Raw genomic sequence first — 16,249 nt, forward strand, 5'->3', positions numbered from 1 at the left:
TAATCATGCCAAATATTGAAAGATGAATTTGGCATTTTAGCATTTACCGTAATCATGCCAAGTGTTGAAAGATGGATAACTTGGCGGTAGGGAGTATTACAAAAGTTTATTTTATGGGATACTAGCAGCTCTGTATCTGGCACTGCTCAGGAATTCTAAGAAACCAAAAAAATCAGTGAAGTTTTTAAATTGGCGGTTAGAATCAGTAGTTTTGAAAAGTTCAGTCCACCATCTTGATTCAAAATGGTATGCCTATTCAGAAGGGAAAACCCCATTGCGAATAAGACTGCTGCCTAATTTCCCATGTGTATGTTGCCTTTGCATACCAATTACTGTTTGTTCTTTATTGATTTTAAATTATGAACCACTATGGGATTTGGTAGTATAAAAATGCCTAAATAAATATTTCCACATTTAACATAGCATTTTAAAGGTCTGACCTATGTCCTTCACTATGTTTTTAAATCTATTTTTGTTGTATATTCCAGTACTGTAATTTTATCCTCCCCCCCTCCATGTTAGTTTAAGCTGCTTTGAACACATACAGTACTGGAAAAGCGGAGTATATTTTAAATCAATTGGATTATTTAATCTCTTAACTGAGCCACACACTTCATTAGGCTATTTGGTATTTATAAAAGTATAGGCTCTTTTAAAAGTACAAATTGGAGATTTAAGTAGTTATAAATAATTAGCTAATGTTTTAATCATATTCAGAATGGTGCCCTGCTTTTTATTGTGCTAGTCACGATGACTGGCGGTGCGATGGCCTTTTAATATACAGATTTGGATTTTTAATTGTTCTTTTTTAAAAAAAGAAAGGAAAAGTAGTTAGAGCTGAAAAGCAAGGGCTACTATGAGGAGAAATTTGTTGAGGCATAGCAAAGTCATCCATCTCCCCTCTCACTGAGGTAAAACAACCATCTCTCCCAAAAGCCAATCAGCGCGGAAGAAACTTCTTCGCCTCAACGGTCCCCCCCCCCCAAGCGCGAGCCCTGCGACCGAAGATTGAACCGGGGCACTCCGAGAGCTACACCGCGCACGCGCCATTCTCCCTCTCATCATAATAAAGGTCTCCCACACTTTCCCGCCTTTCCTCCGCTTTAAATTCTCCTCTTCCCTCCCCGCCTTCTGAAGCTTAGGCCACCAACCCCTCTTCGGCGCACGCGCTCCGGAAGCCCCTTTACCCCTACCTTCCGCCCTCTTCACTACCCACATTCCGAGCCACGCGTGCGCGGCCACGCCCCTCCCCGCTCTCCTTTAGATGCTTCCCACCTCCACGCTGTGCGTCAGGTGCCGTTTGGTTGTCTCTTTCTTCACCACCGTTTGGGGCACTGCGCAGGCGCAGTAGGGGAATAACACCCCCCCCGCGCCTCTTATCACATTCGGCCCCCCCCGGCTTTACGGATATCTTGAGGAGACTGTAGGGGGGCTCGTTGTCGTCTTCGCCATGGGAGTGAGTAAGGCCTAGATTCCTCCCGTGGGGGGGGAGCGGGAAGGAAAGGGGGGTCAGGATTTTTGGGGGTGTGTGTGAAATGGGGGGCGCTATTCTGTGGGTGGAAAGTTTTGTGTTGGGTAGGGAGAAAAAATAAAGGGGAAATCCGGAGGAGGGGGTTGGTGTCGGGGTACCAAAGGAATAATAACGGGGGGAGAGCTGGGGGCGTTAATGGGAAGTTTGCTGCTGGAAGAAGTGGGGGAAAGGCTTAGGGATTGGTATTTGAGATGTTAAAGTAGTTCATGGAAAAATGAGGAGGGTGGGGGTTCCTTTGGGTTAACGTGACCCTACAGGCAGGTTGCTGGTGGGAGGATTAGGAGACTTTGGGAAGGGGGACGCCAAGTTTAGAGGGAGGAAAGTAAATGGGGGACACCTGTAGGGGTGTAATAAGGCAACTAAGCAGGAGAAGATAGGTTTGGAGTAATGGCGGGGGGGGGAGGATTAAAATAGACGGTGGAAAGTGGGATAAATCCACGGTATTGGTGGTATTAAAGTAATTCGGGAGGGGCAGGAATTGGGGGGGGGGCTTTGAGTTAATGACACCCTAGGATAGGCTGGGGGGTAAATCAGGGAGGGAAAGACTGGCTTGGAGAGGTGAAAGCAAGTTACAGAAACATGTATTATGCAGGGGAAGATTTAGCAGAATGGGGTGGTGGGGAGAAAAGAAAATTTGATGTGGGCAGGAAAATGAAAAAGTAAGAGGGAAATCCAGGGTGCAGGAGAGAGGAGGTCAATACTGGGGTGTTAGATAATGGTGATGGGATGTGAAGGCATGGGGTCAGGTTGTGGGGTTTTGAATTGGGAAGATATAAGGGGAGATAAAAAGCACTGTATTGGAAGATGATGTGAATGGGGTTAGGACTGTGGTGGATGAGTATGTTTAAGGCCACTTTCTCAACCTAGTGCCTTCCAACTGTTTTGGACTACAATTCCCATCAGACATGCTGGCTTGACTGATAGCACTTGAGAGTCCAAAACAGAGGGGGAAGACCGGTTTGAAGTAGAGTTGAGGATTGGGGAGGGGGCAAAGATATGTCGCCTTGGTGGGTTCAATTTACATGGGGGAAGTAATGGATAATCGCAGAACTGAAAAGGTTAACTATTTAGAAGGTTAGGCTCAATTGTCCTGGGCAGAAATATTTGGGATGGAAGAACAATAGTGGGGGTTGTCAGGCAGTTCAGCCCTATGACAACACCCACATTATTTTAAATCACATTTACTTTTTATTGAAGAGGTTTTTCTGTTTAAAGCAGAACAAATAGTTGTGTTTTGTTAACATACATCATTCTCCATGAAGATCTGGAGCAAATTGAAGCAGCTTTGGCAATTGTTTGCCTTGCTGATAGGAATAGTTTTTCTTTCCCTTTCTATAACTGGATGATCCTAGGTGTCTGGAACTCAGGGGCATGGTGGATTATATGTTAACCCATGAAGCATCAGTATGATTTTTAGAAATCTAAATCAGTTTTTTAGATGCCAAGTGTTGGCAGGTGTACCTTGTCATTGTGGCAGAAGCTGCAGTTATTGGAATTCTCCTAGCCTGCTTAGCCCTTAAAGGTACAAGCGCCTTCTCTCAAAATGTGTCATAGGTCAAGCTTGTCAGTCACCACTTGCCTGTTTCCCAGGGGTGCGCAAGAACTGCCTTTGGACAGCTTGACACAAACACTTCCATAAACTGGAAGGAGCCGATTTACCTTTCTTGCTGTTGATGTGCCACATATAACATTCAACAATAGCATTCACATACTTACAGTGCAAAGCTGAAGCAGGCAAAGAAAGGTTCATAAAATTATCTCCTCCAAACCAGCTAAAGAACCCCATCTTCCTATGTAACAGAGTAGCAATTGCAAGGAAAAAAAATATTTATTGCAGGTGCATGCCTGTTCAGGCCAGGAAATACACACAATCTATCCTTTTTTATTGTTTTGGAAGTTGCTTGTGCCAGGAAGATGCAGCCACAACATTCTCCTCCCATCTGCTGGCAGTCTTCCTGCCCCACATTCTCCCTGCCCCGACTGAACTAGCTTCCCAGACAATTTCATGTGGGGGGTGGGGAGAAGGATGTCCTTGCTTGAACTTTAGCAAGGGTGGAAGGGTTGCATTGAGGTTAGGCACATGTTTTTGGCTCAGAACATCTGGTATTCACTGACTCACCAGGCTGGCAAAACTTAACAACACTTCATAAGCAAGTGTTTCTTTTTCTCCCTTTTTAAAAAAATGATGATTGTATCCAGCGTTAGTCCTATTTAGAGTAGACCTATTAAAATTAATGAGTATAAGGTAAGTCATGTTTGTTAACTTCAGTGGATCTATTCTGAGCTGGACTAGCACTGGACACAACTCAGTATTTCCAAGTCAGATTTGAACTGGCTTTTGGGACTGTAGGTGGAAAAATGAATGCAGGATAGAAAGCTGTTTCTCTAGGAAGCCTGGGTCCTGTCTCTTTAGCACAAGTGTAGGCTGCATGCCCTCCAGGTTTTGCTTAGCTACAACTCCCATCATCTCTGATCTCTGGCTATCCTGGCTGGGGCTGATGGAAGTTCTATTTCAAAACATCTAGAAGGCACCTCACTGGCTACCCTTGTTCTAGGATTTGATATTCTCTCAAAGCCTACATCATAACCTCCTTACACTCACCCACACCCTGGACAGGAAAAATCGTGATATGAGAGGAGAAATGTAACAAATGAAAAAACCCTTGTCTGCACCAGGAGTTCTCAAACTGCTCCACGAGCTTCATTTAGGTGGTCTGTGGAGTGTCTGGATTTGTAGTCAACAACAGAAACCACCTGTGCATTGTATTACATATTCACATTGCTTTGTAATAGTATTTTAATAGCTTTTTATATTTTGCATTGTTTTACACTTTGAATCCTGTGGAGTACAATAAAACACAATATATAAGAATAAAAGAAGCAATTAAAAATACACTGTGTATGATTTTTAATTGTATTTTTATTGCCACCAATAAAGTTGGGAACCACTGCTCTACACTGACTGACAGTGTGGCTCTAGGACAGGCATCCCCAAACTGCGGCCCTCCAGATGTTTTGGCCTACAACTCCCATGATCCCTAGCTAACAGAACCAGTGGTCAGGGATGATGGGAATTGTAATCCAAAACATCTGGAGGGCCGAAGTCTGGGGATGCCTGCTCTAGGATTTCAGGCAGGAGTTTTTCCCAGCCCTGGAGAGGAGATGATGTGGAGTGAACTTTTGTAGTCCCTGTGGGGGAAGCCACACTTAAGGCTAAATACTGAGTACAACTCGGCTGCATTTACATGTTGCGCCTTGTTCTAACATCTCAGCCCTTCTTCTTTCAGAGGAAATCAAGTAAAGGCAAGGAGAAGAAACAGAAACGACTGGAGGAGCGAGCAGCAAGGGATGCCGTCTGTGCCAAGGTGGAAGCTGCAAATAAAGTGAGCTTTGTTTTCTCTTTCCCCTCTACGTGGAGACTGAGCCTGGTATAGTGGCAATAGAGCAGCAGTGCCCTCCAGATAGTTTGGACTGCAGCTACCATCATGCTTGACCATTGGTAATGCTGGCCAGGGCTGATGGGAGCTGTCCCAAACATTAGGAGTCCACCAGGTTGGGGAAGTCTGGATTCAAAGGTTAGATTTGGGTTAAAGAGACCCAGGTTCAAATCCCCTCTTGGTTGTGGAAGCTCCCTCGATGACCAGGACCCAGTTTGCTTGTTTCTGTGCAGCACCAGCCAATTAACACTGTCTGTCACTGCTGCCAAGATGTTGCTGCTGAATGTCAGAGACCACTGATTATAACTTATCCACTGTTTTCTGTTCCAAAATTTCTTGGACAGTACATGCAAATAAACAGGAAGAAGTGGTTTAAAAAACCACAACTCCAAACACTTTCTCTCCTCCCCACTTGGAATTCATGGTGGGCAAAAATGAGAGAGAGAGCACTTTTCCCAAAGTGAAACCTTTAAATGTTAAAAGCCCCTGAAAAAGTATCTCTTTGTTTGACTGAACTGCAGACATCTGTCTCTTGCTATCTTTAGTATACTCTCTTTCTTTCCATAGTTGGGAGACCCCTTAGAAGCCTTTCCAGTGTTCAAGAAATATGACAGAAATGGGTGAGTAGAAGTTCTCTGCTCTTCATTTTTGAGGCTAGAGGGATTTGAACCCAGGTCTTCTTGGTCAAAGCCTTAACACTTGCTTTGAGACTGTGTGTGTGTGGAAAGCCATGAAACGCTTGCTGCTGCTCCGTCTGGTATTGCATGCTTCTTGCTCCTGGGACTCGGCTACAAAGTGGACTTCTATTTATGCATATTGAAACCTAATGGCTTCCGTTTCCTTTCTCTCTTTGCAGGTTAAATGTCTCCATTGACTGCAAACGAGTTTCCAGCTTGGACCCGACCACACTTGACTGGGCTTTTGAACTAACCAAAACAAACATGCAGACCTTGTAAGGCCCAAGGGGGCACTCAGGGGTAGTGGGCGGCAGTGGGGAGCTATTGCCAACTGTTATGGGGATAAGCAAGAGCAAGGGGGACAACTCCCTTTCTTTCCCGTCCCCCAAAAGTCGTATCTCCGCTTTTAAAAAAAGCATTGTGCTCCAGATATTAGAGAGCTGCTGCAAGTCAGAATAGGCAATCCTGGGATAGATGGATCAAGGGCCTGTCTCAGTATTCTGTGCTTCAGAGATTCCCAACAGGCTGCTGTTTTGTTAGTAAGGATGGTCAGTTTTTCACAACTTTTTCTCTAAGGGATTTGAGGAAGAAAGAGAATAGAACAGATTGCAGAGCCTATCAGGCAATTGCGTTGCTAACTGTCACAGAGACCTTGCAATTGTCTTGCAAACCAGCTTCTTGCCCCCTCTGATGGCTAATAGAGTTGGGTCCGCTTTGCAGAGTTTGATAGGTAGCCATCCAGAGGTGCTGCTCAAAGCCCAGGTGGAGAAGGGGAACGGGTCCCGAACGTGCTCCGGTACCCAAGAGATTCCCTCCCTCTCCTAGGCAGCAATGCAGGCTGCTTCTTATGGTGAGTACTATGTCCAGGTGGCTGAGCTCTCCTCTAAGGAGAGGGTGTGAAGCTATTGGTTTTTATTCTCTCTTCCCATCCGCAGGTATGAGCAGAGCGAGTGGGGCTGGAAAGACCGGGAGAAACGAGATGAGATGTCAGATGACCGTGCTTGGTACCTAATCGCTCTGGATGACGGCTCCCTTCCCGTGGCTTTCTCACACTTCCGCTTTGATGTGGAGTGCGGGGATGAGGTCCTCTATTGGTATGTCTCCTGCTAGAAACGGTCATAATTATTTTCAGGATTCTTGGAGTGCCCTCAGATCAGGCATCCCCAGATGTTTTGGACTACAATTCCCATCTTCCCCAACACTGGTCCAGTTAGCTAGGGATCATGGGAGTTGTAGGCCAAAACATCTGGAGGGCCGAAGTTTGGGGGTGCCTGCCTCAGATTCTGCACTTGGGGAGGACCAGGTGGATCATTGCAGAGTGGAAGGATGCACACAAGTCAAACCTGCTACAAAATTTTGCAGGGTACAGGAAGGGGGATGTGGGAAGTGGAAGCTTATTGATATCCTGTATCAGCCCAGCTATATAATTGGGGACAGGAAGTTTCCTTTATTGTGTAAATCACTGCTCTTTCGATAACTAACACACAAAATGTAAGAATGGGTTTAGACACTAGGAGGGAATATATTGTTATTACTGCTTCCTTGCTCACATTAGTGAGATCAGCACAGTACCATCCCTTGCAGCTTAAACTTGGAAGCTAAGACAAGATTGATTTAACTTCTTGAAACAATAATCCAGAATGCTTTAAGGAGGACTGTATTTCCCCTGGAATTACCTACCCCTTTGCCCCCCCCCCTTAAAATAACAATCACACACACATTTTGTGAAGAAATGAATGTAGTAATTAGTTACATAATCTAGGTTTCAAATCATCAGTTACAGTAGCAAAATCATCAGCAAAACTACCACCTGAGTTACAAAAGTACAAAATGTAAGTTCAAAAATGGCGAGTTCAGAGTGCAGAGTTCAGACATGTATGTGTGGCCAGCTTGGAAGCATAATGGAGAAAGAGGAGTCTGCCCCAAGCAGAAAGGAAGTATGAAGTATTACAGCTTCCTGTCAAAGGCAGACAAAGGAAGAAATCTCAGAGTTCTCTGTAGCAAATTTTACAGGAAAGCCCTGTGAGCTTCAGCCCCTTCATGTTCCCATCTGGCAAAGCACAAATTGTTGGGTTGACTACAGTAATGTCCTACACAATAATGTCCTACACAAAAAAAGTTCAAGTGTGGAGTGCTCTTGTTCAGTGTGCAGGCCAGCCATGCCCTCTTTCAGGTTGTTCCTTTCCATTCTGCACCCACCCATCCAACATTCCTATGTTCCTTGCCTACTTGATCCTCATTCAGGAATAAATTCAGGGGATTTATTCATTTTAGTCTCTTAAGTTTTTGTCCCTAAAGACTCCTAAAAAAGCCTTGGGTTTCCCTGAGGATGCTGATAACTCCAAGCTTGATATATACCATCCTTCTCCATGCTGCTTCCCTTCAGATGTTGTTGGACTACATCACCCTACGTCACTTGTCACACTGGTTGGGCCTAGTGAAAGTGGTATTAAAAAATGCCTGGCGGTCACCTGGTTGCGGAAGACCATGTGATGCATTCAGTTCCCAGCATCTTCCAGCTTCAAGCATCAGGTAGCAGGTGACGGGAGACACCTTTCTCTGCCTTGGACAGCTTCTTCCAATCAGAGTAGGCAGTACTGGGGTAGAACCCCTACTCTGGGGTAGCCTTGCCTGGTATAAGACAGTTTCCTATGTTCTGAACAGAAGCACATAAAGAAGTCCTGCTGAATCAAGTCAGTGGCCCATCTAGTCCAGCATCCTGTTCTCACAGTGGCCAACTGGATACCTATGGGAAGCCCACAAGCAGGACTCCAGTGCAAGAGCACCTTTCTGCCCTGTGGTTTCCAGAAACTGGTATTCAGAAAGACATTGCCTCCAACTATGGAGCATGGCCTTCAAAGCTTTATCTTCCATGAAAATCCACACAGATTTGTTGTTTGACTTATGTGTGTAAACTGCTGTGTTTATTCCAGGTGCAAAATCTGAAGGGCTATGTTCTTGCAGCTGCTAAGCTGGTGGAAGGGAAGGGGCGAACACAACATTACAAATCAGTGCCTATATAGTTCTATTTTCCTTTTCCTTTGAGAGTTTGAAAGCCATTTGCATCCATTATGTCATCTGAAGCTGTGGGGAAAGACCGAATGGGGTTGGGGGGTGGAATTTTGCAGCTCAGGGCAGCAATGTTTGTGGGAGGATTTCAAGGCCTGGGTGTTCTTTAATAGCATGTTGAAGCTCACCCTTTCCTCAACTCCTCAGCTACGAAGTGCAGCTGGAAAGCAAAGTGAGAAGGAAAGGTCTCGGCAAATTTCTCATACAGATCCTACAGCTCGTGGCAAACAGGTAAGTGCTCTATTTTTTGCCTTTTTCTGAATTACAATTCTCTCTAGCTCTCTGAGGCTGCAGTCCTAAACATGCCCACTGGGAGTCACTAATCTCTCCCCATTTTAAAAAAAAACCCTAACAAACCCTGAATACCTGATACCAAGGATTGGCATATAATGGCCTGGGTTGCACGGCATGGCCACCCTAACTGTGGATTACCAGGTTCGTGCAAGCATGCAGGTTTGCAGACATAAGCTTGCTGCTGCTTTGCTTTTCCCTGCTCTTTTTTTACTGCCATTCCAAGGTTTGGCTTAGTGTGTTATCTGAACTGGGACTCAAGCTTAGCGAGAGGAGAGAGCTTAACCTTGAGCTGTTGCCAGGGTTTGTGCTCAAAACAACTGGGGAGAAGAAAAGCAGCTGTGAGCACTGCTTAGGGAGCCTGCACAATTCCTGGTAAGCCACGGTTTGAACATGCTGTGCTGTTGTATGAACCAGGCCAGTGTGAATTCAGATGGTTCTGTTTTTAACCTCTTAACCATATCCAACTAAATTCTACCCAGCTGAAATTCATGATCCTAAATTACTCCTGTTTATTAACTTCAGTGGGTCTACTCTGTGTAGAACTAGCATTGTATACAACCCTCTGCATGTTCTGTGTATCAAATTAGGCATTTTTATTTTGCTTGCATTAAAATAAAATGAAAAACACACTGCAAATAATTTAGCATGGACCAGAACTGGAGCCTTCTGAAGACCTTGGGTGAAGAGAGAAATTCCTGACCAGCACCCTTCCCTAAATCTTCAGCAATCCCTTCTGACACCTTTTTGAGCTTCCTTTGGTAGTTGTAAAGACTAGAGTTGGGATAGGGAAACCTGTGGCCCTCCAAATGTTGCTGGACTCCAGCTCCCATCAGCCCCATCAGAGATTATGGGAGTTGGAGTTCAACAACATCTGCAGGACCACAGATTTCCCATCCCTAGGCGACAATATTGCTTTAATATAATCATCGACATCATCTGATTTGCACATAACAGGTGTGTGAGAGCGCAAGATAATTGCTCCCAGATGAACATGCAGCCATAAACTGCTAGCTTGCTGTGCTCTTTGAAAACGTCTGGATTTTAAAACCTAAGGTTGTATCCAGCGAAGTCCTACTGTGAGTAGGCACACTGAAATTAGTAAACCAAAGTTGATCAAGTCCATTCTTTTGAATGAGCCCTACTCAGAGTAAACCATCATTGGGTACAGTCATTAGACTATGCTCTCTGTTTTAGTTAGTGCAGTATTAACTCTGCTAAAACTTGGCCTTTCTCTGGAGGATCCAATTCTATACCAAATGCACTTTCAAACTTTGGGTTAAGAGAAGATGGCCATCCCCAAATATACAGGCATGTGTGTGTATTTATTTAATAATTTCAATTTTTACATGGGATTGGAACTAATTTAAATTAGACTACTGTGAAAGTGCAAGGAGCTCTGTTCTGCTTTTTTCTTTCTTTCTTGTGACCTCATACCAAGGTGACCTTGTCTTCTCCCTGGCTCTTAGTACACAGATGAAGAAAGTCATGTTAACAGTATTTAAACACAATCATGGGGCCTACCAGTTCTTCAGAGAAGCTTTACAGTAAGACTTCATTTACTACTTTTTCACTCACCTGAATTGGAGACCAGAAGAAGATGGGTTTGGGGAGATGCCCCTCTCCTACACCTCAGTGAGTCAGAGCTGATGCCCCACCTAGTTGGTTATTTGACTCTCTTCAGCCAGGGATGGGGGGCATGTGGTCCTTCAGATGTTCCTGGACTCATCATCCCTGACCTCTGGCCATGCTGGTTCGGGTTGATGGGAGTTGGAGTCCAGCAAAATGTAGGGGGCCAGCAGTTCCCTGTCCCTTTCTGAGCAAAGGGCACAGAGCCATTTTCAGAACAATATTCTTCATGGTTAACCTTCTGGGAGACCACATGCCAGAGGTGGGTGGGGCCAAAGCAAAGTGGGTGTGCCCATATATATCCGAACATGCACACACCTAGTCCTTCCCTTCCCAGCTACAATCTCCAGAAAGATCATCCATTTTTTCCTGCTTCCTTTCCCCCTCCAACAATGGAAAGAAAGCTCCCACTGGTGCCAGTAGAAGGCTCCCCACCCCCTGTCTAATCGCTGGGTGGAGATGGGGCCAGGAGAGGAGGCCTTGCAGGTCCGAGGTTCCCCACACCTTTCTTAGGCCAAGGGCAGCAGGCACTGTTCAACAATAGCACAAGCTACCAAATAACTACAGCTTCCCACAAGATATTATGATGGCCTGCACCAACTTGGAAACCTTTGAAACGGGATTAGAGCAATTCATGGAATAAGAACAATTCATGGAATATAAGGCTGTTAGTCACAGTCTTCCCTCCACTGTCAGAGGCAGTATGCCTATGAAAATCTTCTGTTGGGGACTGCAAGTGGGGAGAGTTGCTGTTGTTCTCTGATCCTGACCACAGGCTCCCCTTTGGGACATCTGCTTGGCTACTGTAAAACAAGGATCCCGGGCCTTTCCTCACATGTTTTCTTCTGATGCTGCCCTGTTTCTACAAGTAGACTCTTCATGCAATCAGTTGCTTGTGGAGACCACACCAACGGGCCAGGCCAGCTCTAGTTGCACAGCTGTGCAGCAACTGATGTGGCTACATTTTAAGCATTGACGCAAATACCACCTGACACTTTTCTCTATCTCCTCCTCCTTCACCACCACCACTTCTACCCCTGCAGGTTTGAAATCGATGATACCTCACCCAGCATGTCTGGCTGCTGCGGGGATGACTGCTCTTACGAGATCCTCAGCCGGAGAACAAAATTTGGCGAGAGCCAGCACGCTCACCTGGGTGGTCACTGCGGAGGCTGCTGCCATTGAGGTTGTCCTTCACTCCTGACAAAGAACCTGGCTCTCTCCACACAACCCTGCCTTTCTCTTTGGTTTCCATTGCCTGATCCTGCCCCCCCCACCTCCCCACTTCCTCCATTTCTTGGTACACCCCCAAGCCAGGACAAACAAGACTCCTTTATTGCATCCTGAATCCCAGGATGGAAGATCTTCCTCCGTATGGGAGGCTCTGGGAACCAAAGTCATGCCTAAGTCTCAGACCTAGTGCTAGATCTTGCATACTTACAATCTTGATCCGAAGGCATGAATCTGGGCAGCAGGGTTTGCTTGCTTGCTTGTTAAGCTTACACTGCTGCAGTGAAGAAATAGTTAATTCCCCATGTGAATGGTGGGGATAGCTCTCTCCCTCCAAGCTGAAGAGGTGCAGGGAGTGAGTTTTACAGAATCCTTATTGGAGTAGCACATCTAGAAACGTGACCTTTCCTCACCTGCATTGATCTGTGCCTCTCCTTTCTTCAGTCATTACATTGGACTGCTGTTTTGCCACAAAACTGCAACGTGTATCAAATTGGATGTGGTCCCCCACATGGGTTACCTGGGGAAATCTTGCCTGACTCCATCCTGTTGCTTGGATTTCTCCTGGGTTTATGTTGCAGCCACCTGTTGTTGTTTTTTGATTGGGGAGGGGAGGAGAAAAGATTTGTACAGGTTTTAGAATCATACCCTCATTAATGTTCTGCATTGATCATGCCTGGAGCACTTCCCCTTTGTTTATACGTTGGGGGTGGGGTGGGGAAATATTGATGCAGATGTACTGCTTGTGCAGTTTGCTGCTGTCAAGTCCCATTTGGCTGTGTCCTTAGAGGACCTTAGAAGCCAAATCAAGCTATCAGTGACATACACAGGAGACTTTCTGCACACAGACACACCACCTGGAGAAAACTTGCAAGAGTTTGAAGCAATGATATCTGAACTTGCTATTCCTGTGTCCAAAAGGCTGAGTTGAAGGAAGTGTGCAAGAGAAAAAATAATAATTCAAATGCTATTAACATTTTTGGTTGTTCGGGGCCCTTCACCCTTTTGAGTCTTTGGGAAACAGGCAGCTCTGGCATTTCTGAATCCTGTGTATCGGGGTGAGTAACCTGTGGCCCTCCAGCTACTATTGGTTTCCAGCTCCCATCATCCCCAGCCAGCATGGGCAGTGGTTGGGGAGGATGGGAATGGAGCCCAAACACCATCTTTAAAACTAGGTTCCCCACCCCTGCTCTATATTATGAAGCAAGGATGTTCTGGTTTGGGTTTTTTTAAAAGATATTCTTGAATGCCTTGGCTTTGCATTGATGCTTCATCACCAGAAGAGACAGCCTTTGCCTTCAGTTAATTATCTTGAGTTACCAGCTTTTTAACACAGTGTAGTGTCATTTCCCCATCTTTATGACTTGTTGTGCAGAAATGACATCTTACTTCCTTCTTGCCTCAGTGAGGTGTGTTGGTATGTACAAGCTTAATTGAGAATTGACCAGCCACGTCCTCCTGCTGCAACTGTCAATCACTGGCCCGGTCCTGCTCTTCCCACCAGGCTTCCTTAGCGATCTAGGCTGCAACATAGCAGTTTTGGGAGGAGAGTGGCTGTTGGTTGCCAGGCAACCACCAGTAGCTTTCGTGCATCCCAAGTTCTGTCTTGTTGCATGTTCCACCAGGCCCTGCTGACAACTGCCTGGGCTGTATTTCCCAGTGTTGGTCCTCCTCTGCTGTAGCAATGCTGGTGGTGCAAGTGATCCATCCCATAACTCCCCTTTGCCCAAAATGGAGCCTCTCGCACCAGCCGCACAACCTCAGGACCTCGCCTCTGTCTCAGGGTGTGCCTCTTTGCCTTTTTCTGGTTCCCTCTGAAGGGATGCAAAATGGGTGCTCCTACTCTTGAGCCTTTAAATGCCTGAACTCGGGGTGGCCAATGTGAGTGCCCCTCCCCCAGATGTTGCTGGACTCCACCTCCCATCAGCCACAGCCAGCATGACCTACAATCAGGGAGGATAATTCAGCAACATCTGGAGAACACCATGCTGGCTTTCCCTGGCCCCAAGCCTATTTTTTAAAGAATTAAAAATTGCCCTGCTACTTGAATTGCATCTTACCAAATGGAGAGATTGCCAGTGGTTTTTCCTCTCTTGGAGATTGGATCGGAACCCCACAAGTTCATACTTAGATTTTTGTAGAAATGCATTGTCTACAGCCAAGGAGTGAGTTGCATGCAGGCTTTTGTGTGTGCGTGTGGATCATTCAGGCTGCAGAATCATTCAGGGCTGGAGCAGCCATGGCCACCGTTGTGAGCATCTGGGGATCAGATTTTCCAAGATTGATCTCTAGGCGGGGTGCAAGTGGATCTCACCACTGTGTCTTCTCTTCTCACTCTGGCTGCAGAATTGACAGGGACAAGAGTGCCTGCATGGTGAGACAAACGGGCAAGCTGCAAGTCTCAGGCTGTTTCTTAGTTTGCACCCCTTCCCCCTTGAGAAACTCGCTTTGCTTTCAGTTGTCAGCACTGGGGAAAGGTTCATGGACCAGTGATAACTTGAGAGCATTGCAGTCAGTCTAACAGGCATCTCCCAACCCTTTGCTTGAAGTGATGGAGACTCAGCCAGGAGGCCTCTGCATGAGCTTGGTGCCCCTTCTGCAACCTCTCAATTTATTAAGGGGCAGTTACAGCTACAGAATAGGCAGCAATGTGTCACAGACGCTATGGCAAGGATGAGGAGCATGTGGCCCTCTGGATTTGTTTGGACTCCAACTCCCAACAGCCCCACGCATGCATGGTCACTCGTGGGAGTTGTAGTCCAGTAACACATGGAGGACCTCGGGTCCTGCTGTGCAACGGTTTTGGGGTGTGGCACTGCCACTTCTCACCTCCCAGGAAATGTGTGCCTTCTAGATACAAAGTGATGAAAAAGTGAAGTTGTGGTAGGGGGTCCAAATGCCACCTATGGGGGAGGATAGACCACTCAGGCAGGCTGGGTGCCCTAACTGAAGGGGCACTCGCTTTGCTGGGGGTAGCACACAATTTTAAGCACTTGCTGCTTCCAGAACACTTAGCTCCCCTGCATGGGTTTGGCATGTCTTTCTCCCATGTGGCAGTAGGAGGCTCTTTAATGCACTCTCCTGTTTGTGCAGGAACATGCCGCCCTGGCCTAGGGCAACAAGAGACGCAGAACTCAGTCTTAAATCTGCTCCATTGTGAGCAGGACCAAGGCAAAGAGAGCTATTTCGCTACCCTCTCTTGGATGGGGCATCTGTTCATCTTAGCACTGTTCCCCCTGAAAGTTTGCGGAGTCAACTTCACTCCTTGGCATGACCATGTCATCCTGGTCTCACTTATAATAGCCTGTAGCAGGGTGTAGAAACAAATGGGCCCCATTTAACACAAAACAACCCCTTTTTTGTTTTAAAAACAACCATGTTCTTAGGATAAGCCCCCCCTGTTGCTTTTTTATTTAATTATTAACAAGGGGAAAGTTGCTATCGCGTTCATTTTTGTTTTGTTTGATATGCTAGGGACAGTCTCCGAAGCTTCTAGCTCTTTTGGACTTTTTGAACAGTAGATAAGCTAAAGAGCCCTCTGGATATTACCTCCCCATAGCAAAAATCCATTGATAATTGCATTTTGCTATATTAACCTTTTGTTTTTGTTACCTTATACGTGGATCTCTTTCTGTATTCCAAAGTATCAAGAAAAGGTGGTTGGGTTGAGTGTGGCTAACTCTCACTTGTATTTTTATTTACCCCCCCCCCAAAAAAAAATCTGGCATGCTTTGTAATATTAAGTTGTAAACTCTGCACTGTATACTTCTATGTATCTAGTGTCCTTTTTGCCCTCTTTATTTTGTGTTTTTTTGGGGGGGTTGTCCCCCCCCAAAGTTTTTAGAATAATTTTCTATGGTAATTACATTTCTTGGCAAATATTTCCACCAGAATCAAAGGGAACAAGCTGACTTTTTAATTTTTGTATTTGTTTTATTCATATGTTTGAAAATAAACATTTTCTTCAGTCTCTAGCCGTGTGTGTTTCTCAAATGTCTCAAGTGTGCAAATCCTGGGGTGTTTGGAAGCAACCTGATCCTTCCCCCTACACTTTTTAAATAAGCGCTCATTAGTTCAACCATCTGAGCAGTTTCCATCCTTTCCCAAGGATGAAAGGCCATAAAGACCACGATTCCTTTATATTCCCCCTCGGATCACTGTGATATTCAGGGAAGACTGTTAGTGGCTCAGATGCCCAGCTCAGAAGCTGTGCATTCAATATTGTCGGCCCAGCTCTGTGGAACTCTCAGCTGAGATGAGACAGGCCTTAGCAGACCAGAAGCTGAATGCGAGTTAACAGTGTGATGCCGTAGCAAAAAAAGCTAATGGAATTCTAGGCTGCACCAACAGAAGTATAGTGTCCGGATCAAGGGGTGCAATAGTTC

General features: G+C 45.8%; 1 protein-coding gene across 1 annotated transcript; it reads left to right on the forward strand.

Moving 5' to 3' along the window:
• The first annotated feature begins 1,239 nt into the window (after positions 1-1,239).
• NAA40 (N-alpha-acetyltransferase 40, NatD catalytic subunit) lies at positions 1,240-15,838 on the forward strand. Its single transcript, XM_035098929.3, has 8 exons — positions 1,240-1,456; positions 4,819-4,914; positions 5,536-5,588; positions 5,825-5,920; positions 6,581-6,739; positions 8,862-8,945; positions 10,475-10,552; positions 11,678-15,838. The coding sequence occupies exons 1-8, from the start codon at positions 1,451-1,453 to the stop codon at positions 11,817-11,819; spliced, it is 714 nt and encodes a 237-aa protein (XP_034954820.3). The 5' UTR covers positions 1,240-1,450; the 3' UTR covers positions 11,820-15,838.
• The last annotated feature ends 411 nt before the right edge of the window (positions 15,839-16,249 follow it).

Source organism: Zootoca vivipara, chromosome 16 (assembly GCF_965207765.1).
Source record: "Zootoca vivipara chromosome 16, rZooViv2.hap1.1, whole genome shotgun sequence".
NCBI lineage: Eukaryota > Metazoa > Chordata > Lepidosauria > Squamata > Lacertidae > Zootoca > Zootoca vivipara.

Excerpts from the sequence above, each read along its gene's own strand:
- NAA40 (XM_035098929.3), top strand. Across the intron at positions 5,921-6,580 it reads AAAACAAACATGCAGACCTT|GTATGAGCAGAGCGAGTGGG; the intron begins GTAAGGCCCAAG and ends TCCCATCCGCAG. Across the intron at positions 8,946-10,474 it reads CTACAGCTCGTGGCAAACAG|TACACAGATGAAGAAAGTCA; the intron begins GTAAGTGCTCTA and ends CCTGGCTCTTAG.